Source organism: Anomaloglossus baeobatrachus, chromosome 5 (genome assembly GCF_048569485.1).
Source record: "Anomaloglossus baeobatrachus isolate aAnoBae1 chromosome 5, aAnoBae1.hap1, whole genome shotgun sequence".
Taxonomy (NCBI): Eukaryota; Metazoa; Chordata; class Amphibia; order Anura; family Aromobatidae; genus Anomaloglossus; species Anomaloglossus baeobatrachus.
In genome coordinates this window covers 537,920,113-537,947,103 of record NC_134357.1, presented here as the reverse complement: position 1 = coordinate 537,947,103, position 26,991 = coordinate 537,920,113, and the positions used below count along the sequence as shown (strand labels likewise).

Sequence of the window (26,991 nt, the reverse complement as noted above, 5' to 3'; positions counted from 1 at the left end):
CTTCCATGCTGCCCAGAGTCCTTGCTCTCCTCCGTGTAGGTTCCTCCTCCGCATGTGGCACGGGGCCTCTGGAAGTACACCTAGCGCATGCTTGAGCGCTGCTGTCCTTCTCTCAAAAGGCCAGTGCACCACTCTTAAGCAGTGCCTCTCAGCCTATTGGTGAGAGGCACTGAGTATTTAAGGCACACACCCACTAGAAGTGGTGCCTGTTCAACACCCTAAGTTTAGTCAGTTGTGTTCTGTCTAGTTAGTGGTCAGATCTCCTGCCTGTCCTGTCCCACTTGTACTTGCCTATCTTGTCCCGTCCGGCCTGAACCTGGTTCCAGCCCATCCTGCCCTGCTCATACCTGGTCCCTGTCCATCTTGCCTTGTTGGTATTATTGACTTTGTCCGTCCTGGCTGTGCCATCTGCCTTGCTAGTGACTCTGCCTGTTTGTCCTGCCATGTTGGTGCTAGTGACTGCCTGTCGGTTCTGGCCATGCCATCTGCTTTGCTAGTGACTCTGCTTGTCTGTCTGTCTTGCCCTGTTGGTGCTAGAAACTCTGCCTTTGCTGTCTGCCTTCAGCTACACTTGTGGTACCTTTCTACACTTGAGAGTCAGCCCTGTCTTTTCCTTTGTCCGCCCCTGCCCTGATGGGGTCAGCTGCCATAGTCCTGGTCTCTACCCCATTAAAAAAGTTTCCTGTGGTCTAGTGGGTCCAATTTTGCTTTCCGCAGCACCATCCCCAGTGGCGAGCATTACAAAGAAGGACACACAGTGGAAAAGTGCATGAACTACTTATCCACGGATGACTCAGGTAGAAGTTCAGCAAAGTTACAGCAACATCACCACAGCAGAGTACAAGCTACCTGCCTGCAACCAGAGCTTGAATGAACTGAATATTACTAGCACAAGTCCAGGGAAATTGAGAGTATTTAAACCCAAGGGGAAATACAGATCATTAGCAGCTGAAGGGAAGAGGAGCTCTGCTGCGTCTTAAAAGGAAAAGGATGAAAAGCCTCTGAAAGGATGAAAACCAGATCCTCTGGTCCGTAACCCCTCCAGTGCACCAAGTATTGAATGGAACAAGGGTCAGTCCGGGTCCGCCCATCACTATCATCTACACATCATGGGGGAGATTTCATGACACCTTTTCTCCATCTACCTGATGATCCTGAGGAACACTAGGATTTTCTTGTTTACAGTCCTGTGGAAGAAGAGGACGGGGACATCTCTCTGGTGTTGTCCTCTCACTGGATAGAACTGGAGGAAACACATACAGGGACTGAGGTCATTCCTTAGATACTGATAATTATAGGCCGTGTGTATAATATAGTCCTGTCTATTACCTGGTGAAGTAAGTGGCTGGGGAACCTCCATCTTTATGTCGTTGTACAGATCTTTGTGTTCTTCTAAATACTCCCACTCCTCCATGGAGAAATAGACGGTGATATCCTGATACCTTATAGGAACCTGACACATACAATGATACCGTCACCCCCCCGATCCCTTCATAGCGTTACTGTATAATGTCCCAGCATTCCCAGCAGTGTCACCTCTCCAGTCAGCAGCTCAATCATCTTGTAGGTGAGTTCTAGGATCTTCTGGTCATTGATGTCCTCATGTATCGGGGGGTGAGGTGGAGGCCCCGTGATTGGGCTCAGGGGTCTTCCCCATCCCTCAGACACAGGGTCCTGATAGCGCTCACTAGAGGTCTTCTTCACTACTGTGTAATCCTGGTTATGGAGAGACACAGTAATAAATCTCTCTACAGACATTCCCAGAGTCCTCACCTCAACAGTTCTGTCCATCTGTTATTCCCATAGATAAGAATGATGTAATGTGACGTCATCAGAATCTCTCACCTCTCCAGTAAGCCGGAAGAGGATCTCTAGGGTGAGGTGTAATATCCTCTCCGCCATCTTGTCCTTATTCATATTTGACGGGTCAATCAGGAAAATTCTCTTATATAAAAGATCTCCCCTGAGAGGATCCAATATTGTAGAGATCTTAATGTAAAGAAGATGACAATGTAACATCATAAAAAATCCGCTGTAATAATAAAATTACTAGAGATAATGAGTGGAAACATATCAGGAGATATAACATGTAGATGAATTATTTTCTCTTGTCTTGTTATTTATTAGCCGGTGGTGTGGATGGTACCATACTTTTGGAACATTATACTATGTGGTGGGGATGGCAGTACTGTGAGAACATTCTAATGTATGTGGAAGAATGGCGGTACTGTGGGAACATTATACTGTGTAGAGGGATTGGAGTATTGTGGGAACATTAGACTGTGTGGGGAATGGTACTGTGGGAACATTACACTATGTATGAGGGGATGTCAGTAGTGTGGGAACATTGTAGTGTGTGGGCGGATGGCGGTACTGTGGGAACATTACACTATGAGTGAGGAAATAGTGATACTCTGGGAACATACTGTGTGGGGGCAGATGGCGGTACCGTGGGAACTGTATACTGTGTGTGGATGGATGGCAGTACTGTGTTGGGGGGATGGCAGTACTGTGGGAACTCACTGCAAATATTTCAAAAAACTGACCCGCACATCCTACAAGTGTGTATAGATGCCAGCTGAAAAAACCTAGCAAATACAAAATGGATACAGCCGCACAGTAAATGCCATCAATGTATAAGGGAACTCTGGTACTGCATTAAATGAAATTTTTAGTTTATGAATTGGCCAATGCATGTAAGCCCGGAAACCAACGGCAAGGTAAATCTCAATATTCCGGGTCCCTAACTAAAATGCCACTATCTAGGTTAAAAACATCCATGTCTGGGCAGCTAGACTAAAAATCTAACTTGAAATGCCACTATCTGGACTAACCTCCATGTCTGGGCAGCTAGGACTCCTGGTATAAGGATTGTGAACACAGCCTGGTTTATAGGGCGGAGTGCTCAGTCAGAAAGAAACTCACTGCAAATATTTCAAAAAACTCCGCCCTTAATAGTACTGCCAATGGGAAGAATCTCTAGATGATCCTTGTTCTCTCTTTCCTCTGCCTGCCAATGGAGATATACGTTCGGGTCAAAAGTCCCTTAGCAGTATTTCTCTCTTAAGGTGAGGGTGTCCAGGCACCCTCACCTTAAGAGAGAAATACTGCTAAGGGACTTTTGACCCGAACGTATATCTCAGATAAGTGCAATTTTTTCTATTTTCCCTCACTATTTGATGGTATAACCCTCTAGATTTTACCCGATAAGAAGGGAGTTCAGGGATATCATAGGAGGGAAAGCCGCCGAGGCATGGGGGCACCTCTTTACCTTTAGGGTGCGTGTAACTTAAGTTATATCTCCATTGGCAGAGGAAAGAGAGAACAAGGGTCATCTAGAGATTCTTCCCATTGGCAGTACTATTAAGGTGATATAATAGAGGAACAACTGGCTTTGTTCCCTTGGTGGAAACTATTGGGGCTGTCCCATGGTCCTGGGATCTTTTGTGTGTGTCACATTTTTTCACAGTTGGAATGTTGAGTTATTTTAATAAATTTCAATAAAAATTGTTTTTAGATATACTAATTGAGGTAGCTCCTGGGTGCAGTGTATTGCATATTTACAATTTATTAAAGGTTTTTTGTGTTCTAAACTTGTATTTCAATAAATGTATTTTATGTTCTGTCTAAACAGCTTGATTATTGCATCATAATAATGATTAAAAGCCTGATGTTACCATTTTACTACAGTAAATTTCTCACAAACATGCGTCATGTATGTGGAAGTCTAAGTCCGAGTTGGAGTCGGAGTCAAAGGTTTGGCTTACTGACTCCACAGCCTTGACACTGTGCATGAACTACTTATCCACAGATGATTCAGGTAGAAGTTCAGCAAAGCTACAGCAACATCACCACAGCAGAGTACAAGCCGCCTGCTTGCATCCAGAGCTTGAATGAACTGAATATCGCCAGCACAAGTCCAGGGAAAACTAAAGTATTTAAACCCAAGGGGAAATACAGATCATTAGCAGCTGAAGGGAAGAGGAGCTCTGCTGCGTCTTAAAAGGAGAAGGATGAAAATCCAGCAATGGAGCTACCTAGTACGATGAATAGTGCCAAACGCTGTGACCTTCTATTGCCAAAAACCACATGACTGTCTATCACCCATGACACACCCGTGACAGTACCCCCCCTTCTACAAGTGGTCTTGGGACACTCAGGCTGCAGCCTTTCTGGATGAGCAACATTAAATGAATGAACCAATCTCTCGGCATTCACATCTGATGCTGGAACCCACATCCTCTCCTCTGGTCTGTAACCCCTCCAGTGCACCAAGTATTGAAAGGAACAAGGTAGAAAACGAGAATCAACAATATTAGCCATCTGAAACTCCATATTACCATCAACCATGATTGGGGCTAGCGGCAAGGGGTATGGCTCCAAAGGCTCCACATACTCTTTGAGCAGTGCCCTATGAAACACACCTGTGAACCCTGTGAAATGTGGATCCTAAGAGCCTGAGGTAATTCCAGACGAAATGCTACTGGGTTAATGTCGGTGGTTATTTTAAAGGGGCTACTAAACCTAGATCCCAGCTTCCAGGAAGGAATCTTTAATTTTATGTTCCTGGTAGATAACCACACATAGTCATTCACATTTAGGTCTGGACCTGGAAGCTTTTTTTTGGTAGCCATATGTTTGTATCTGTCTCCCATTAGCTTCTGCCATACAGAAGAGAGTGAGGAGGCAAAACACTCCTTTTCAGGAACTCCTGAAGCACCCCTACCATTAAAGGTACTAAATTGCAGATAAAAACCATATGCACCAAAGAATGGTGACTTGCTAGTAGATTCCTGGTGACGATTATTTAAAACAAATTCGGCCAATGGTAAATAAGATGCCCAATCCTCCTGGTTCTTGGATACAAAGCATCTAAGGTAAGTTTCCAAATTTTCATTTATTCGCTTGGTCTACCAATTTGACTGGGGATGGACCCCTAGTCGCACACAAAATGCTTTCCAAAATTTGGAAAAAAAAACTGGGTTCCCCGATCTGAGACCACATTGGAAGGAACCTTGTGAACTTCATAATCTCATTGAACATCTGAACCAGAATCTTGACATTCGGACATGCCGGCATCGCAATGAATGCGTCATCTTACCGAACCTATCCACAATCACCAAAACCAGTGTTTCCCGAAGATGAAGGCAGGTCAGTAATGAAATCCATGGATAAATGCGCCATGGTCTATTTGGGATAGCCAATGGCAGGAGAGATCCCAATGAACATGTATGCATTACTTTGGAGTGTGCGCAAATACTGCAAGCAGACACATAGTTAACCATATCCTGATGCAACATCGGCCAAAAAAAATGACGAGAAAGGAGGTCCGAGGTTGCTTTACTACCTAGATGACCCGATAGTACAGAATTGTGATGTTCCCTAATTAGTTTACAATTCAAATTGGGTGGCACGAACAACCTCCCTGAAGGGCAAGAGGTCGGGGCGTCCCCCTGAGTCTCCAACACCTCCCCCTCCAGGTCTGGACACAAGGCCGAGACAACTACCCCATTCTGCAAAATAAGTACCAGGTTCACATGATCACTACTACCATGTTTTTCCAAAAATAAGACAGTCTTATACTTTTTTCCACTGACACAAGTGCTAGGGCTTATTTTTAAATAGGGCTTATTCCTGGGGAAAAACAGTTGGGGTAAGTCCAGCCCCCCTAAAAATCAAAAGCAGACCCACTTCCCAGGAGAAACATACTTACCAGACCCTGGACGTCTGCATTGCCCCCAGGTTCCCCTGTGATCTTCGTCCGGCTCTCCCAGCAGGTATGTCCCACGCGGTCTTCCCCTGCTTCTGGACGACACACTCACATACATCAGACCGCACACACACACACACACACACACAAGAACACACTATCCCACATCAGACTGCATATAGATCTGAAAATAAGGAGCGCTGATAGTGTAACACCAAAGAGATCAGTGGGGTATACCTGGAAAATATACACTCACCTGGATCAGTTGTGACAGTCACAACCACTAGTGCGCATGAGATAATGGCGTCTGCTGCAGCCCCACGTGGATGAGCATACAAGATAAGGCAGAAAAGGGGTTAATGCTGCGCATCAGCCAAATGAAGACGTATAATGTTGATGAAGATGAGTATTCTTTTATTTCATAGGTCTACGCGTTTCAAGGTGACAACCTCTTCCTCAGGACCAATGCATCAACAACAAGTACAACATACATGAAGATGACAGATATATATACACACAACTGATGGAAAGAAACGCCCACTGAAAGAAAAAAAAAAAAAATCAGTGGGAAGATCCTCCAACTGCATGACATGGCAAATTCATAGTAGTACATCAAATTCACATATATTCAAGGATAACATATTATTATGCAAAAAATAAATAAATCTATAAACGTTAATAAAGAAAAATAAAAACATAATAAAGAAAGAAACAAAAGACAAAAGTGTATGTGTATGTGTTTATAAAAGGACTAGAACCCTTATATGGGTGATAGCCCTATAACTAAAAACCAAGTCACCATTCTAGTGGTGATCACCACCAATAGTTCCACAAAAAGAACAAGAAAAGAAGAACCAAGAAGGAGCAGAAACAAAAAGAAGAAATGTGAATCGGACAGACCTCTTTATTAAGGTCTCCAAAAAGTGATTAAAACACTTGAGGTGAACCGGACAAGGAGTTCACCAGTGCCACAGGAAAAAACATATACTGAAAAATGCATGTTCGCGTGTCTGAAGGGGTGTTAACAAGAAAAAATATATATATATGACTATTTTTTTATCTATAAAAAAATATATATATATATATATATATATATATATAGTGATAATATGTTCATTTATATATACATGTGTATACACCTAGAATTAAATGTGTAAAGACACGTGAAAAAAATATGTATCATAGAATTATGTAAATATATATGTGTATCATAAAATATATTTATGTAAAAAAAAAAAAAAAATTATAAAAGGTCCTGATGGATCATAAAAAGTGAAGACCAGAAAACATTAATTTCTTTAAAAATTTACTATAAAAAATATATATATAAATATATATTATTGAAATTACACTATTAAGAACTAACTATTAAAAACTTCCTGTGACAAAAAGATTTTTTACACTGAAAAAGTATTAGATCCACGGAGGAGGAAGAGAGACAGACAAATACTACTGAATCCGTATTATACTCAAAGCTCCGGAGCGAGCGCTATACCAAAGCGTTGATCAGATCAGGTCACATAAGTTCAGACCATGAGAAAAAGATTAGTGCGCATGCCCTGACCGGTAACTAAAGTGCAGGATTCTATCATATAGAAACCAAGTGACAGAAAACCCGAAAAACAAAAAATCCTGAGATAAAAAACAGTGCAGGCATATCATTCAATGCTTCAAAAATGCATACGTAGCCCAAGAGAAGAAAAAAGGTCATAATTAAATAGTCTTTTAATCATGTTTCAAGATGCAAAAAAGCAACTCGAAGAAACTACAAGGGAGGACAATCATGTATGTGAAAGAGCAGATGACTGATCGACAAAAAGGCAATCCCAAAATGGAATGGAACCAAAAATACAAAGTATCTACATAAAAGGATCACTCATATATATCAAGGATCACACCACACTAACATTTTCATTAAAATAAATAAAAATGCTTATAAAATACATTAAATAAAAACCTATGAGTATGGGTATAAATACAGAAATTAAAAAATCAATCAAATAAAAACAATTATATAATTCAATAAAATAAATCCGTCACTTCATTAAGACCCATGGGACTAAGGGTGTTCAACTTGTAAATCCAAAAAGTTTCTTTTTTACTCAACATTTCAAACCTGTTGGGAGTGTTAATAGAGATCTGTTCAATGGGAGTAATAGTGAAAACGACCTTTTTATCATGTTCCAATGTACAATGACGGGAAAGTCCATGAAGAAGGAAGCCTTTTTTGACATTATGTCTGTGTGAATTTAGACGGTTATGTAGTGCCTGTATCGTCCTCCCCACATATTGTTTCCCACATACACAGTCAATCAAATATACCACAAACTCAGATTGACAGGTCATGTGTCCCTTTATAGAAAAAAGTTCTGGCTCCCCGTTGGGGCCAAATCTCCTTCTCCGGTGCCTAATAGTGTCACAGCATAAACATTTATTTGAAAAACATTTGAAAACACCCATGGGAAGGTCAACCGCTTTATTAGTAGTGGGAGTTTTGAGTCTACTCGGTGCCACCACATTTCGGATAGTGGGCGCTCTTCTATAGGTGATACCAGGGTGATCAGGGATATTGTTTCTCAAGACCGGATCATTTGTGAGAATATTCCAATATTTGGTTAAAATTCTCCTAATGGACACATTGTCCTGACTAAAAGTAGTGATAAAATTTGATGTAAAATCATTTAAAGCAGGTTCCCTTGTATTGGGTAAAATCAGGAGTTCCTGTTTCAAAAATCGGGTCTCCTTAAAGGCATTCTTGAGAAGTTTTTTAGGATAATCCTTCTCCGTAAAACGGTCCAATAAAATTTTTGCCTGGATTTCAAAATCCTCATCCATGGTACAATTTTTTCTGATTCTCCTATACTGGTTTTTGGGTATATTGAGAAGCCATTTATTATAGTGGCTACTATTATAGTGTATATAGCCATTAGTGTCGACTTTTTTAAAAAAGGTTTTTGTAATTATACGGTTCTCTTTATGTGAGATAGTAAGATCCAAAAAATCAATAGTATTGTTGTCCATACATGGTGAGAAAGCCAAGCCCCAACTGTTATTATTAATATGTGTAATAAATTCGGCGATATTATAATCCCTATTATCCCAGATCAAGAACAGGTCGTCTATATATCTTTTATAAAATACAATGCAGTTTTTAAAAATAGAATTATAGATAAAAATAGACTCAAAGATCCCCATAAATAAATTAGCATATGTAGGTGCTACTTTACTACCCATCGCGGTCCCAAGGGTCTGCTGATACAAAACATCCAGAAAAGTAAAAAAATTGTTCTTAAGAATAAAACCCATACTCTGCAGGACAAAATTTTTTTGCATACGTGGAAGTCTAGGGTCATTATCAATAAACAGTGAGAAACATTCTAAACCCAGATCATGATTGATATTCGAGTATAGTGCAGAAACATCCATAGTAAGGAAATAGTAAGAATCCCTCCATTGTATATCTTTGATCAATGTAATCAGATGTGCCGAGTCTCTCAAATAACTGGTAAGTTTCAATACATGTATATGCATAATCTCGTCAAGATAAGCCGCCAAATTGGAAGTCAGTGCATCAATCCCAGAAATGATAGGTCTCCCAGGAGGATTGACCAGGTCTTTATGAATTTTGGGGAGGTGATACATAAATGCCATTTTTGGGTTTTTAATCTGCAAAAATTTTTTCTCTTTATCACTAATAATATTGTTATTACTCGCTTCCAGTATGAGATCATTATACTCTGAGCGTGCCTTTTCATATTGCACCATATCACACTTGCAATATTGCAGAGGATTTGAAAGAATTTTCATTGCCTCTGCAATATAATCCTGCCTATTTTGGATCACAATACCGCCTCCTTTATCAGCCGACCTTATTACAATATCAATATTTTTCTTAAGTTTGGTGAGGGCAGCTTTTTCTGCTTTGCTCAAATTAGGTTTCCTGTGATGACCAGTAGCATCCAGATCAAGATTTTTAAAATCATTTAAAACCAAATCACAGAAGGTCTTAATGTGGTGGCCTTTACTCGTCGTAGGGTAAAATGAGGATTTTGCTCTTAAATTGGTATGAAGGAAACCATCAGCAAGGTCAGGCACATTCTTGTTATCGCCGGACCGGGTACTCTCTTGTCCAATATTACCATTATTACTGGGGGCTTTTTTCATTAAGAAATGCCTTCTCAAAGTAAGTTTCCTAATGAAAGCTTGGAAATCAAGATATAGATCAAAATTATTGGACTGTGATGAGGGACAGAAAGAAAGACCTTTACTCAGGACCGAAAATTCATCCTTAGTGAGCTCATAGTCAGAAAGGTTGAAAATATTCCCCATATTTATTATTTGGTTCTTTTTCCTTTTTTGGTTGTATTTGACTCCTGCTCTATTTCCTCTTGTGCGCTTTTTCTTTTTATAGACCTCGGGGTGGGTTGCTGTGTTATTGTCTCTCTGTTGTATATCGTAGCTGAGGGTAAAAAAGGCACTGAGGGGGCCTTTATGTTACTATTGTCTATCGTAATTTTATTATGATCCTTCTTATTCTGCCCAAAAGAGGTAGTAGTATTAGTTGATGATAATTGTGAGTCTCCCATGTTATTAGTAGTAACTTGAGATACAGGAAGGGAATCAGGTACTTCATGTACCGTTAGATCCAGTAGATCGATGAAATCTCTATCGTTCTCTTCCTCAAAAACTGATAGAGTCTCAGGGATGTTTAGAGCAATAGTGGATCTTTTTTGCCTGATTTTTTCAATCTGGCTCTTGATTTGGGCTAATTGCCTTTTCGTTTCCTCTATATTTATGGTTTTGGATATAATACTCTTTTTGTCACAATTATTACTGGTTCCTTGTAGGGGACTTTTGTCAGTTATACATATCGGGGATTGAGGAGTATCAATATTATTCCCCATATTGGCCTTAAGGGAGAGGTGTGGCTCACTCCTAGGAGTATGATCCTCAATCAAACCAGCAGTAGTGCTTACTTTCTCCAAGGGCTTATTACCGTCAGATTCTAAACCAAGGTCTCTAGTAACATCTTTGGGTTTGTGATATTTACTATTGAAAAAGTTCCTATAGCAAGATAGATTAGTATATAGTTCAGTAATAGAACAGATATGAAGACGGATTATAGACTGAGGAAACGAAAAGGCAATTAGCCCAAATCAAGAGCCAGATTGAAAAAATCAGGCAAAAAAGATCCACTATTGCTCTAAACATCCCTGAGACTCTATCAGTTTTTGAGGAAGAGAACGATAGAGATTTCATCGATCTACTGGATCTAACGGTACATGAAGTACCTGATTCCCTTCCTGTATCTCAAGTTACTACTAATAACATGGGAGACTCACAATTATCATCAACTAATACTACTACCTCTTTTGGGCAGAATAAGAAGGATCATAATAAAATTACGATAGACAATAGTAACATAAAGGCCCCCTCAGTGCCTTTTTTACCCTCAGCTACGATATACAACAGAGAGACAATAACACAGCAACCCACCCCGAGGTCTATAAAAAGAAAAAGCGCACAAGAGGAAATAGAGCAGGAGTCAAATACAACCAAAAAAGGAAAAAGAACCAAATAATAAATATGGGGAATATTTTCAACCTTTCTGACTATGAGCTCACTAAGGATGAATTTTCGGTCCTGAGTAAAGGTCTTTCTTTCTGTCCCTCATCACAGTCCAATAATTTTGATCTATATCTTGATTTCCAAGCTTTCATTAGGAAACTTACTTTGAGAAGGCATTTCTTAATGAAAAAAGCCCCCAGTAATAATGGTAATATTGGACAAGAGAGTACCCGGTCCGGCGATAACAAGAATGTGCCTGACCTTGCTGATGGTTTCCTTCATACCAATTTAAGAGCAAAATCCTCATTTTACCCTACGACGAGTAAAGGCCACCACATTAAGACCTTCTGTGATTTGGTTTTAAATGATTTTAAAAATCTTGATCTGGATGCTACTGGTCATCACAGGAAACCTAATTTGAGCAAAGCAGAAAAAGCTGCCCTCACCAAACTTAAGAAAAATATTGATATTGTAATAAGGTCGGCTGATAAAGGAGGCGGTATTGTGATCCAAAATAGGCAGGATTATATTGCAGAGGCAATGAAAATTCTTTCAAATCCTCTGCAATATTGCAAGTGTGATATGGTGCAATATGAAAAGGCACGCTCAGAGTATAATGATCTCATACTGGAAGCGAGTAATAACAATATTATTAGTGATAAAGAGAAAAAATTTTTGCAGATTAAAAACCCAAAAATGGCATTTATGTATCACCTCCCCAAAATTCATAAAGACCTGGTCAATCCTCCTGGGAGACCTATCATTTCTGGGATTGATGCACTGACTTCCAATTTGGCGGCTTATCTTGACGAGATTATGCATATACATGTATTGAAACTTACCAGTTATTTGAGAGACTCGGCACATCTGATTACATTGATCAAAGATATACAATGGAGGGATTCTTACTATTTCCTTACTATGGATGTTTCTGCACTATACTCGAATATCAATCATGATCTGGGTTTAGAATGTTTCTCACTGTTTATTGATAATGACCCTAGACTTCCACGTATGCAAAAAAATTTTGTCCTGCAGAGTATGGGTTTTATTCTTAAGAACAATTTTTTTACTTTTCTGGATGTTTTGTATCAGCAGACCCTTGGGACCGCGATGGGTAGTAAAGTAGCACCTACATATGCTAATTTATTTATGGGGATCTTTGAGTCTATTTTTATCTATAATTCTATTTTTAAAAACTGCATTGTATTTTATAAAAGATATATAGACGACCTGTTCTTGATCTGGGATAATAGGGATGATAATATCGCCGAATTTATTACACATATTAATAATAACAGTTGGGGCTTGGCTTTCTCACCATGTATGGACAACAATACTATTGATTTTTTGGATCTTACTATCTCACATAAAGAGAACCGTATAATTACAAAAACCTTTTTTAAAAAAGTCGACACTAATGGCTATATACACTATAATAGTAGCCACTATAATAAATGGCTTCTCAATATACCCAAAAACCAGTATAGGAGAATCAGAAAAAATTGTACCATGGATGAGGATTTTGAAATCCAGGCAAAAATTTTATTGGACCGTTTTACGGAGAAGGATTATCCTAAAAAACTTCTCAAGAATGCCTTTAAGGAGACCCGATTTTTGAAACAGGAACTCCTGATTTTACCCAATACAAGGGAACCTGCTTTAAATGATTTTACATCAAATTTTATCACTACTTTTAGTCAGGACAATGTGTCCATTAGGAGAATTTTAACCAAATATTGGAATATTCTCACAAATGATCCGGTCTTGAGAAACAATATCCCTGATCACCCTGGTATCACCTATAGAAGAGCGCCCACTATCCGAAATGTGGTGGCACCGAGTAGACTCAAAACTCCCACTACTAATAAAGCGGTTGACCTTCCCATGGGTGTTTTCAAATGTTTTTCAAATAAATGTTTATGCTGTGACACTATTAGGCACCGGAGAAGGAGATTTGGCCCCAACGGGGAGCCAGAACTTTTTTCTATAAAGGGACACATGACCTGTCAATCTGAGTTTGTGGTATATTTGATTGACTGTGTATGTGGGAAACAATATGTGGGGAGGACGATACAGGCACTACATAACCGTCTAAATTCACACAGACATAATGTCAAAAAAGGCTTCCTTCTTCATGGACTTTCCCGTCATTGTACATTGGAACATGATAAAAAGGTCGTTTTCACTATTACTCCCATTGAACAGATCTCTATTAACACTCCCAACAGGTTTGAAATGTTGAGTAAAAAAGAAACTTTTTGGATTTACAAGTTGAACACCCTTAGTCCCATGGGTCTTAATGAAGTGACGGATTTATTTTATTGAATTATATAATTGTTTTTATTTGATTGATTTTTTAATTTCTGTATTTATACCCATACTCATAGGTTTTTATTTAATGTATTTTATAAGCATTTTTATTTATTTTAATGAAAATGTTAGTGTGGTGTGATCCTTGATATATATGAGTGATCCTTTTATGTAGATACTTTGTATTTTTGGTTCCATTCCATTTTGGGATTGCCTTTTTGTCGATCAGTCATCTGCTCTTTCACATACATGATTGTCCTCCCTTGTAGTTTCTTCGAGTTGCTTTTTTGCATCTTGAAACATGATTGAAAGACTATTTAATTATGACCTTTTTTCTTCTCTTGGGCTACGTATGCATTTTTGAAGCATTGAATGATATGCCTGCACTGTTTTTTATCTCAGGATTTTTTGTTTTTCGGGTTTTCTGTCACTTGGTTTCTATATGATAGAATCCTGCACTTTAGTTACCGGTCAGGGCATGCGCACTAATCTTTTTCTCATGGTCTGAACTTATGTGACCTGATCTGATCAACGCTTTGGTATAGCGCTCGCTCCGGAGCTTTGAGTATAATACGGATTCAGTAGTATTTGTCTGTCTCTCTTCCTCCTCCGTGGATCTAATACTTTTTCAGTGTAAAAAATCTTTTTGTCACAGGAAGTTTTTAATAGTTAGTTCTTAATAGTGTAATTTCAATAATATATATTTATATATATTTTTTATAGTAAATTTTTAAAGAAATTAATGTTTTCTGGTCTTCACTTTTTATGATCCATCAGGACCTTTTATAATTTTTTTTTTTTTTTTTTTTTACATAAATATATTTTATGATACACATATATATTTACATAATTCTATGATACATATTTTTTTCACGTGTCTTTACACATTTAATTCTAGGTGTATACACATGTATATATAAATGAACATATTATCACTATATATATATATATATATATATATATTTTTTTATAGATAAAAAAATAGTCATATATATATATTTTTTCTTGTTAACACCCCTTCAGACACGCGAACATGCATTTTTCAGTATATGTTTTTTCCTGTGGCACTGGTGAACTCCTTGTCCGGTTCACCTCAAGTGTTTTAATCACTTTTTGGAGACCTTAATAAAGAGGTCTGTCCGATTCACATTTCTTCTTTTTGTTTCTGCTCCTTCTTGGTTCTTCTTTTCTTGTTCTTTTTGTGGAACTATTGGTGGTGATCACCACTAGAATGGTGACTTGGTTTTTAGTTATAGGGCTATCACCCATATAAGGGTTCTAGTCCTTTTATAAACACATACACATACACTTTTGTCTTTTGTTTCTTTCTTTATTATGTTTTTATTTTTCTTTATTAACGTTTATAGATTTATTTATTTTTTGCATAATAATATGTTATCCTTGAATATATGTGAATTTGATGTACTACTATGAATTTGCCATGTCATGCAGTTGGAGGATCTTCCCACTGATTTTTTTTTTTTTTTTTTCTTTCAGTGGGCGTTTCTTTCCATCAGTTGTGTGTATATATATCTGTCATCTTCATGTATGTTGTACTTGTTGTTGATGCATTGGTCCTGAGGAAGAGGTTGTCACCTTGAAACGCGTAGACCTATGAAATAAAAGAATACTCATCTTCATCAACATTATACGTCTTCATTTGGCTGATGCGCAGCATTAACCCCTTTTCTGCCTTATCTTGTATGCACATCAGACTGCATACACACACTCACTCACCACATCTGGCGATACTTACTGCTTCCGTTCAGCAGAGTCAAATGGGACGCAGTGTAGTGGAGAGCGTGAGGACCTGCGATAGAAAGCATGGATGACTCAGTGGTGGAACACATTGGCGCATTGCACCACAGGTCCTATATGCATTCTACCACTCTGTTTCCCAGGATTCTCTACCAGCCAGAAGCAATCGGGATCACCGGATGTGATGAGTGTGTCTGTTCGATCTGATATGTGATTTTGTGTGCGATCTGATGTTTGTGTGTGTGTGCGATCTGATGTGTGAGGGTGTGCAATAAGATTGTGTGCAAGATCTGATGTGTGTGGGTGTGTGTTCCACTGCAGGTACTCCCGTTCGGCATCTAGCGAGTATGATTGCGGGGTCTTCTATTTTCTCTCCTCTTTTGGGGGTGTCTACTTTCTATCATGTAGTGTCCTGTAGTATTCGTCAATTTTTTAGCTGCACGGACACTTCATTATTGAAGTACAACTAGGCTTATTTTCCAGATTGGGCTTATATTTAAGCCTTACATCGAAAATGCAGAAAACTCCTACTAGGCCATATTTTTTGGGGAAAGATGATTTTTGGAAAAACACGGTATCAGGGAATCTCTGGAAAAATGCATTGCTTTGATATTTTTATTCCCTGGCAGTAAGTGACAGTAAAATAAACCTGGTAAAAAACAAAGACCATCTGGCCTGCCTGGAACGGAGACATTTGGCAAACTCCGGGGTCATGCGCACTAAGCCGAAATTCAGGTTTGGCGGTGATGGCGGCGGAGAGGTGAGTGAGATCATCCTCTGACGCTAAGCATTAATTAGCATATTAGCCCGCCCACAGGGGCGTACTAACATGCTAATGGGGGCGACTAGCAAGGGAAGCAACACCCTTTGGGCTAGTGCCCTCGCTCATTAGCATACAGTAAAAGATCTTTAGAAATACTTTTTGTAAAGATTCCTTTATCTATGCTAGTGTATACAGGGACTGTTAGGCTGGGATTAGCAATATGTACCCAGAACTGCTTGTGATTCTGGGTGCATATTGCACCTGACAGGTTCCCTTTAAAAGCAGTTTTCCATTCATCCTCTTCTCTGATTGTAACTAGATTGTACACCTTAAGTCCAACTTGGAGAACCACTTAACTCCCACAATCTGATTGAATAAATCGGGAATCAGAAAGAGATGAGAGTCTCAAACGATATTCTGATTTAATTCCCCCCCCAAAAAAAGGGCGGAGACCCTCGTCTTTCTTCTTAACGAAGAAGAACCCTGCCGCCATGGCCGAAAAAGAGGGTCTGTTATGTCCCTTCTCCATGCTCTCAGCAAAGTAATCATTCATGGCCTGTCTCTCTGGGCTAGAAAGGACTGTCTGACAGTCTGGACTTGGAAAGTTATGCTCCAGGAAGCAGATTAATGGGAACAGTCATATACATGATGGGGAGGAAAATCCTGACACCCCCTCTCCGAAAATACATCATCAAACCCAGACAAAACTGCAGGTAAGGTCTCCATGGAGACCGCAGAGAGAGAAGTGTTCAGACAGTTATCAAAACAGTAGTTTCCCCACTCCACAATTTCCCTGGATTGCCAATCCACCACAGGATTATGTTTCACTAACCAGGGTAGACCCAGTACAATAGGAGTGGAGAGGCCTTCCAAGACATAGCAGGAAATTACTTCATAATGCAGGGTGGCCTATCCTCAGTTTTATATCATGTACCATCTGTGTCAGGCATCACTGAGCAAGTGGCACTGAGTCTTTGGCATAGAAGGAGATAGGGTTAGTTAACATACTGCAGGTAAGCCCATTCTTACAAACAGAGCATCCACCATGCTGACTCCTGTTTCACTGTCCACAAGCACAGAAATTTTCTCAGTCCTGCTCTCTTGCACCAGCTCTGCTATCAGAACAAAGCGAGAATTCCATGTAGAAGACAAACACACACCCTGATTATCGATCCCCACACCACCAAGGGTAAGCCGAGTGATAGATGTTCCTTTCTGCTTAAGAACGGAGGGACAGACTCCAACAAAATGATCCTCTCTACCAATAAACCCCCCCCCACACCTTTTTGCAGATTTTAGTGGGAACATGCAAAATAGTGGCTCCCCCTAGCTGTATGGGCTCCTCCAAACCCATGAGTGAGGTCCAACCCAAGATCGCCACCCCGCCCGGCAATGAGGTACTGCACCGAGAAAGAGTCCCCATGGAAAGTGGTCTTTCCACACGTGTCCACACATACAGCCAAGGACATGGCAGCCTCCAAGGACTCAGGAGTTTCATAAATCATCAAGGCATCTTTCATCCTTTCTGAAAAACCCTGACAGATCATTCCACTTGGTGTCGGTTGCCCCGGTTGCCCATCTATGAAATTCTGAACTAATAAGTCTCCGCTGACTGATCACCCTGCTGGAGACAATGCAGCCTGTACCCAGCCAAGGAGACTCAGTCAGGTTCATCATAGATGAGACCGAAGGCCTCAAAAAATTCATCCAATGACCGGCGGCAACTGGAGCCACGTTGAAAAGAGAAAGCCCAGGATGGTGGACCCCCTTGCAACAACGAGATCACAATCCCCACTCATTTTTCTTCATCTCTAGAGGAGTAGGGTCGAAGCCTACAGTACAGTGCACAGGCTTCTTTAAAAACAAAAAATTTGTGTGTACCACATGTAACCCTGTCTATGACAGCAATTTTGGGCTCCGGCTGGACATGTCTACCCACAGAATCACCAACATTAGTAGTTTGTGACCGCTGCTACTGTTGCACAGCTGACCTAAGGTCTGCAACCACCAGGGACAGACCCTGAAGCCACTGAGTGAGAACGGCTTGGATCCATGGGAAGAGGAAAAAAAAAACAAACCACAACAACCAAAAAGGAAAAAAAAACCTGTGTGTCAGGTTGTTTTTTTTTATTCCTTTTCTTTCTTCTTTTTATGTGCGGCTGGTGATAATATCACATTAGGTACAGGGAAGTACCAAGCAAGCGGCAAAAGGGAAGAGAAACCCTGTGTCTAGGGAAGGGGGAGATGGTGAACCCTGTCCAAACCTACTGCTGGTCCCTGGGGTCCTTTACCATCCTAGATAGGTATCCGGCTCGGTGATTAGGTGCGGAACCTATGTGAGGAAAGAGTTAACTAAAATTGAATAGATGGACATTCATGCTACTCTGCCAGGTGTTTCAAACAAGCCCAGCTACGTTCAGACGCTGAGAGCGGATTCAAGGACTCTGAATGTTATGTCTTGCCAAAAGAACAGAGATAAGACTTGCGTCTACTCAAGAACAATGAGAGAGTTATGCTGTTTTTTTAGAAACTCATTTATGCTTTGCCGAGAAACAGAAACTTATTCTTTGTTTACGTCATAGCTACGCCCCTATTAGCTTAATAAACCCTGTATGTGTGAAAATAAACTAGTCTTCGGAGCGCACATCTCTTGCTTATGTGCAGATACCAGTCTCTTGTCTGTATCTCATTAAGGCTGAGAGAAGCTGAGGGGGGGCCTGGGACTCCCTCCGCATTTGGTCATCGCTGACAACAGTTGTGACCTATTGGTCAACCTAACATTTCTGGCGCCCGAGAATAGGGACCCGTGTCTAAAACCCACGATCCAGTGGACCGTCTTGCCAAACCGAGGATGAGGGGACCAGACGTGGGGACTAAAAACTCCTGGCCAGGTAAGAGTTGAACCTTCTTCTGCTCTTTTGCTCCCCATCTCTGTCCTCTCTTTCCTTACCGCTGCAAGAGGGACACTGTGAGTAGAAAACTGGGTAATTGGCGGGTCACTACTGAACTCTGAAAGAACTTTTGCCAGTAGATGTTTTTTCTGTGCTTTGTCTCTGTGTGTCTGCTTTTCTGCGTTTTGCCTCTGTGCTTCTGTCCTGTCTAAATGGATGTGATATTCACTGCCCTAGTGTTAGTTGGAGAAGCCCTGTTTGCCATTTTTCTTGGATATAGAGTATATCTCTGGTACAAGAAGGGTAACCCACCACCATTCAACGTACTCAGTCCCCTCTGAACAAAGTTAGGACACTACCTTAAAGTAGGAATACAGATAAGGAGTCAGCCTCCGGGTACTTCCAAGGTAGGTGGTTCTAGACCTCACCTTAGGTAGGAATACAGATAAGGAGTCAGGCTCCGGGTACTTCCAGGATAGGTGAGGCTAGTCCAAGCCACGTTCAAGGGTCTAAAAGCTGAAGAAAATAGGCGAAGAATGGGACAAGGAATATCAAAGGACAGAGCTGAATGCACCTTGCAGCATCTCATTACGTGTTACCTTGGGAAAAGAATAGCCAGTCAGTCCAAGGAAGTTTTTACGACATTTGGATTGAAGGGGAAGGACCAATTGGACCCCAACAAATGGGACAAAATAAGAACTACCAGAGCAGGAGTAATAGCAGATAAATCATGGACTGAAGTGGTCAGAACTCTTTCTGACATGGCAAAGACAGCCCACGATCAAGGTTGGATATACCATGAAGAATCAGACACATGGTAAGAAACTGAGAAAAGAGTTAATAAGGATCCTGAACCTCCCCCGTACCTGTCAACTACTCCTGTAACGACCCCACGTTATAAACAAGCCACAGCACCAGTGCCTCTCTATCCCGTGGTAGAAAGAAGAGCCTTCATAACACCACCTATTGATCCACAAAACCCAGATGTTCCTAGAGATCCGATCGCCCGTGGGTATGAGGTGTATGTACCTTGGACTCCTGCTGAGCAGATGTCTTTCCTGCAAAATGCTCCTGACCCGACTCGAAACCCAGTCAGTTTTTCACGTTATTTGGCCCAAATACAGGTCTCTTACCGGAGCACTTGGTTGGACATGGAGGGTTTATGTAGAGTCAAAATGTCCCCTGAAATGTATGCCAAACTTACTGCCCATCTGACAGGGCATGTCACGGCCGATACCCATACTGTGGCGTCCGGCCAAGCCTTCATGATAGCACTCAATCTTTTCTGCACCCACTAGCAAAGAACTAAGGGCACAATGGGACCAGTGCATCAAGGTCCTGTGGAGAATGATTGATGCAGTCATTCGCAGATGAAGGGCAGGACTTACAAGCAGGCGCAATACGTCACCTGATGGTAAGATCCTTCATGAATGGAATACATGCACCTCTGGCAGATAGGTTGAAAGCGTGCTGCCCCGAATGGAGAAACATGGAAGACATAGATCTTCTAGTCAACAAAGCAAGTGGATTGGAAACCGACGCAAAGAATAAAAGGACCAAGAAAGTTGTCATAGCAGCAGTAGACGGTCATCCAGAAGTCACAAGAAGAAAGGGACCGATCTGCTACTATTGTGGGATAAGAGGACACGTGATCAGAGACTGCAGAAAGAAAAAGAGGGAAGGTCAAAACCAACCAGAGAATCAGGAAGAAAAGACTGCCTGACTTGCGGCAGCACGGGATAGGGATGCCAGAGGTCCATTTATACACGTCCCCCTTCAAATTGGCAACAAGGAAATAAGGGCTCTGGTGGACTCAGGAGCCTCACACTCCATACTCCCCAGGGACCTGGTACCTGAAGGATCCATCTCATCTGAGTCTACTACAGTTAGGTCCAGAAATATTTGGACAGTGACACAATTTTCGCGAGTTGGGCTCTGCATGCCACCACATTGGATTTGAAATGAAATCTCTACAACAGAATTCAAGTGCAGATTGTAACGTTTAATTTGAAGGTTTGAACAAAAATATCTGATAGAAATTGTAGGAATTGTACACATTTCTTTACAAACACTCCACATTTTAGGAGGTCAAAAGTAATTGGACAAATAAACCAAACCCAAACAAAATATTTTTATTTTCAATATTTTGTTGCGAATCCTTTGGAGGCAATCACTGCCTTAAGTCTGGAACCCATGGACATCACCAAAAGCTGGGTTTCCTCCTTCTTAATGCTTTGCCAGGCCTTTACAGCCGCAGCCTTCAGGTCTTGCTTGTTTGTGGGTCTTTCCGTGTTAAGTCTGGATTTGAGCAAGTGAAATGCATGCTCAATTGGGTTAAGATCTGGTGATTGACTTGGCCATTGCAGAATGTTCCACTTTTTTGCACTCATGAACTCCTGGGTAGCTTTGGCTGTATGCTTGGGGTCATTGTCCATCTGTACTATGAAGCGCCGTCCGATCAACTTTGCGGCATTTGGCTGAATCTGGGCTGAAAGTATATCCCGGTACACTTCAGAATTCATCCGGCTACTCTTGTCTGCTGTTATGTCATCAATAAACACAAGTGACCCAGTGCCATTGAAAGCCATGCATGCCCATGCCATCACGTTGCCTCCACCATGTTTTACAGAGGATGTGGTGTGCCTTGGATCATGTGCCGTTCCCTTTCTTCTCCAAACTTTTTTCTTCCCATCATTCTGGTACAGGTTGATCTTTGTCTCATCTGTCCATAGAATACTTTTCCAGAACTGAGCTGGCTTCATGAGGTGTTTTTCAGCAAATTTAACTCTGGTCTGTCTATTTTTGGAATTGATGAATGGTTTGCATCTAGATGTGAACCCTTTGTATTTACTTTCATGGAGTCTTCTCTTTACTGTTGACTTAGAGACAGATACACGTACTTCACTGAGAGTGTTCTGGACTTCAGTTGATGTTGTGAACGGGTTCTTCTTCACCAAAGAAAGTATGCGGCGATCATCCACCACTGTTGTCATCCGTGGACGCCCAGGCCTTTTTGAGTTCCCAAGCTCACCAGTCAATTCCTTTTTTCTCAGAATGTACCCGACTGTTGATTTTGCTACTCCAAGCATGTCTGCTATCTCTCTGATGGATTTTTTCTTTTTTTTCAGCCTCAGGATGTTCTGCTTCACCTCAATTGAGAGATCCTTAGACCGCATGTTGTCTGGTCACAGCAACAACATCCAAATGCAAAACCACACACCTGTAATCAACCCCAGACCTTTTAACTACTTCATTGATTACAGGTTAACGAGGGAGACGCCTTCAGAGTTAATTGCAGCCCTTAGAGTCCCTTGTCCAATTACTTTTGGTCCCTTGAAAAAGAGGAGGCTATTCATTACAGAGCTATGATTCCTAAACCCTTTCTCCGATTTGGATGTGAAAACTCTCATATTGCAACTGGGAGTGTGCACTTTCAGCCCATATTATATATATAATTGTATTTCTGAACATGTTTTTGTAAACAGCTAAAATAACAAAACTTGTGTCACTGTCCAAATATTTCTGGCCCTGACTGTATAGTATCTGGTTTTGATGGACAAGCCCAGAAGACGGAAAAACATCATATAATTGGGTACTACTCCTCTCAACTCGACAACGTCACCAGAGCAGCACCTACCTGTGTCCGTGCTGTCACAGCAGTTTCAAACATATTGCAGAAAGCATCCGAAATCTCACTTGATTTTCCGACCACCATCCTTACCAGCCATGACATCTATGCTGTTCTCAACCAAGTGCAGCTGAAACACCTCTCCATGGCAAGACAACTCAGACTTCAATGTGCGCCATTGCTACCCCCAAACATCTCATTCGCTCGAGTTACAAGTCTAAACCTTGCTGATCTGTTAATCTTCACAAGTTTAGAAGGGGGGACAGAGGAAGAGAGTGACAAACGTACCAGCGCACCATTTGACCACGATTGTCAAGAACTCATCCAACATGAGGCGAAGCCCCTGCACAATATTCAAACAACACCACTTACAAATCCAGACTTTGAACTTTTTGTGGATGGTAGTAGATATGCCGACGAAACAGGCAAATTCCACACCGGATTTGTGGTAGTAACCCTACATGAAGTCATAACCAAGCAACCACTACCTCCGCACATATCTGCCCAAGAAGCAGAACTTATCGCCCTTATCTGGGCAATTGAGTTTCTGGAAGAACGGACAGCGAACATCTACATGGACTCAGCTTATGCACATGGCATTGTGCACGATTTTGGCACTATCTGGCAAGCTAGAGGATTCCTCACAGCGACAGGAAATCCCATCAGGCATGGAGCCTCAGTGAAAAAACTAATGGAAGCAGCCTTGAAACCAAAGCAGTTGGCAATCATAAAGGTTGCTGCCCACACCAAGGCCCAAACACCTGAGGCTAGGGGAAATCACTTGGCCGACCAAGCAGCAAAACAAGCAGCCTTACTCCCTTTGAAGGAGACGGAAACAGTGTCAACGACAGAGGAAAAGACGCAGAACCTCTCTGAGACACAGGAAAACGCCTCTGAGGAAGAAAAGGCCGGATGGCGGGCCAAGGGGGCACAAAAAATGGAGGAGTTTTGGCGCCTAAACGAACTTTCTGTCCTGCCACGCAGTTGGTTCCCTGCCATTTTCCAAATACTCCACTACCCTACACACAGTAGCGCAAATTCAATCATGAACCAGATGCAACCTCATTGGGTAGCCCCCGGCTTCAGACAATACGCCTCCCAGAGAATAAAAGTCACATCTGTCAACAGCATAATCCAGGCCAGTTAACAAAAACCCCGCAAAGACACATGCCAAAGACGTTTGCCCCATTTCAAAGAGTACAAATAGACTACATCCAGCTGCCAAAACATGGCATCTATGAGTTTGTACTTGTCTGTGTAGACCTCTTCTCAGGATGGCCAGAGACCTACCCTGTCAGCTCAGCCATGGCCAAAATCACAGCAAAGAAATTGGCCTGTGAGCTGGAATCCCGGTTTGGACTCCCCGAAGTCATAGAGTCAGACCGAGGTACCCATTTCACTGGACAAGTTTTCCAGAATACCTGTTCCCTGTTAGGCATTCAGTCAGCCTTACACACACACACACACACACACCTTACCACCCACAGTCATCAGGGAAAGTGGAAAGGTTAAATGGGACTTTAAAGCTTAAACTAGCCAAGGCAGTGGAGGAGACTGGTAGACCTTGGACAGAATGTCTCCCCATAGCTTTTTACTCTCTAAGGACCACCCCGCAGGGAAAGCACAGGCTCTCACCTTTTGAAATACTGTTTGGAAGTGCCCCCAGATTAGGATGCTACTTCCCGCAGGAATTACACCTGCAATGTGATAGCCTAACATCTTATGTTGTCTCCCTGCAGCAGAGACTAACTGAAACCCACCAAAGGGTCTATTCTTCACTGCCGATCCTGATGCCATTCCAGGAAACCACTCCCTAAAGCATGGTGACTGGGTCTACCTAAAGAAGCACGTGAGAAAGACCCTCGAGCCCCGATTCGAACTTAGGACCTTTGCCTGTCCAGCTGACCACACCGACCTCCGTCAAATTAGAGGGGAGATCGACATGGGTCCATGCAAGCCACTGCAAGAAGGCCTAATACTGCTGATACGTATTTCTATGTGTACTTCCTTTCTGGGGCCTTCTACACCACGGCAGAATTCATTTGAGACCCACCATGAAGTGTTAGCTGAAAAACTTGAGGTCACAGACTGTTGAATATGTACACACGCACCTGTGACAGCCTCCTCCATGCCTTACTTAGCTATACCAGTCCCAATAAATGAGGTGTTCCAATGGGGAGGCTGTTACAATAGACTATCTTAATGATCAAATTTTCGAGGTTCTCCAAGCAGTAAATAGTACCATTGCCATACAGAGACAATTAATCATTGTAACCAACCAACATACTTTGGTAGTGGATTAACTCACAGCGGCCCAAGGGGGGGATGTGCCAGATAATAGGCCCTAGCTGTTGTCACTACATAGACCCAAAGGGAACCTTAAAAGCGCAAGCCAGCTTAACTGAGATACAAAAGCTGAGAAAAAAACATGATGAAGAGGTACTTAGAAGCTCAGATGCTTGGTGGAGCAATGCCTTTTCAATGTTTAACCCCGCAAACTGGTTTAAGGGAAAAGGAGGATGGTTAATGGTGATACTGCAATCAGTGTTCCAAGTTCTACTATGTTTATCGGTAGCCTATGTAGTGTTTAACACTAGAACTACTGGACTCGTGACACCTAAATAGAAAAACATAGTGCAAAGTAGTCAAAATGACTACCTCAGTAGTTCTAGTGTTAAATTGCTAATGGCTCTGTTTTCCTGCTGCTTGAAGAAATGTAGTTATAATGATTATTCAGCACCAATATGAAATCACTAATATGCTTTTTTCTTCTCTGCTCTTTCCTCTAGAATCACCTTGGCGTATTATGATGTGACTCTTGTCGGGAGGTACACAGGCTCACTACCCGGAGGACGGATGTGAATTTGAAGATTTCACCTCCCCAAGCAACCTGCGGCTTGGACAGCATCTGAGGACCAGCCTGCTATTCCAGCTTCTCGATAGGACCCAGTCCCATCACGCACGCCAAACGGGGGATTGTGAGGAAAAAGTTAACTAAAACAAAATAGATGGACATTCATGCTACTCTGCCAGGTGTTTCAAACAAGCCCAGCTACGTTCAGACGCTGAAAGCGGATTCAAGGACTCTGAATGTTATGTCTTGCCAAAAGAACAGAGAGATAAGACTTGCGCCTACTCAAGAACAATGAGAGAGTTATGCTGTTTTTTTAGAAACTCATTTATGCTTTGCCGAGAAACAGAAACTTATTCTTTGTATACAACATAGCTACGCCCCTATTAGCTTGATAAACCCTGTATGTGTGAAAATAAACTAGTCTTCGGAGCGCACATCTCTTGCTTATGTGCAGATACCAGTCTCTTGTCTGTATCTCATTAAGGCTGAGAGAAGCTGAGGGGGGGCCTGGGACTCCCTCCGCATTTGGTCATCGCTGGCAACAGTTGTGACCTATTGGTCAACCTAACACCTAACCCAAGGTATCCCTAGTGATGGGCCCTAAATAGGGAATGGGTGGGATGAGCTCTTCGTGAACTCCACTAAACTGTAAAGAAGACACAAGGAGGACACACAGGAAGAGTGCATGAACTTCTTATCTACAGATGACTCAGATAGAAGTTCATCAAAGTTATAGCAACTATACTACAGATGAGTGCAAGCCCACTGCTTGCATCCAGGGCTAGAATCAACTGAATATCACCAGCACAAGTCCAGGGAAAATGAGAGCATTTAAACCCAAGGGGAAATACAGATAATTAGAAGCTGAAAAGAAGAGGAGCTCTGCTGGGCCTTAATGGGAGAAGAATGAAAACCCAGCTGAGGTGTTAACTAACCCACTGAATACTTACAGCAGGAACAATAGAAAGTCTGGGAGCATTTTGCACAGCCAAACACTGTGACCTTTTATTGTTGGACACCACAGGACTGTGCCACCCGTGACAGTAACATTACACTGTGGTAGAGGGGATGGCGGGCGGTACGGAGGAAACATTATACTGTATGGTAGCAGGTAAGGCACTGAGGGAAGACGGGTTTCCTCACTTCCTGCCTCTCATACGAACAAAAACCTCACGATTCATAGAAATCAGCAAGAGAAAAACACAGAGAAAGTCTCAGAGCTGAAGGGGTTAATGCCCCCTGCCCCAGTAATGGGGAATCTCCACATACCTCCTCCTGCAGAGCCGCACACTAGATATATGGCTGCTCTGTGCTTCCAGGACCTGTGATGATGTCACATGGAGGGGAGGAGTCAGAGGTCACATGATCAGCTCCTCAGTGTATGCACTGTGCAGGCTGAATGAGAGGAAGTTTATGTGTGGGGTCAGGACGGGTTTACAGTGTGGATGTAGCAGAGCCGTGTTTATATGAGGTGTGCGGAGCGGAGCCGTGTGTGTACGAGGTGTA

At 41.7% G+C, this 26,991-nt stretch overlaps 2 protein-coding genes across 2 annotated transcripts in view; both read right to left on the bottom strand.

The window, feature by feature from the left end:
• Positions 1-26,991, bottom strand: part of LOC142312193 (uncharacterized) — an 83,940-nt gene that overhangs the window by 15,045 nt on the left and 41,904 nt on the right. The window contains exon 11 of the mRNA XM_075351094.1: positions 20,407-20,411. Coding sequence (XP_075207209.1) covers positions 20,407-20,411 — 5 coding nt within the window. The remainder of the gene's footprint in view (positions 1-20,406; positions 20,412-26,991) is intronic.
• LOC142312192 (gastrula zinc finger protein XlCGF66.1-like) lies at positions 34-26,802 on the bottom strand. Its single transcript, XM_075351093.1, has 5 exons — positions 26,755-26,802; positions 1,846-1,989; positions 1,537-1,716; positions 1,330-1,453; positions 34-1,243 (listed from the first exon to the last, which is right to left on the bottom strand). Exons 2-5 carry the CDS (start codon positions 1,915-1,917, stop codon positions 1,122-1,124), a joined length of 498 nt encoding a protein of 165 aa, XP_075207208.1. The 5' UTR covers positions 1,918-1,989; positions 26,755-26,802; the 3' UTR covers positions 34-1,121.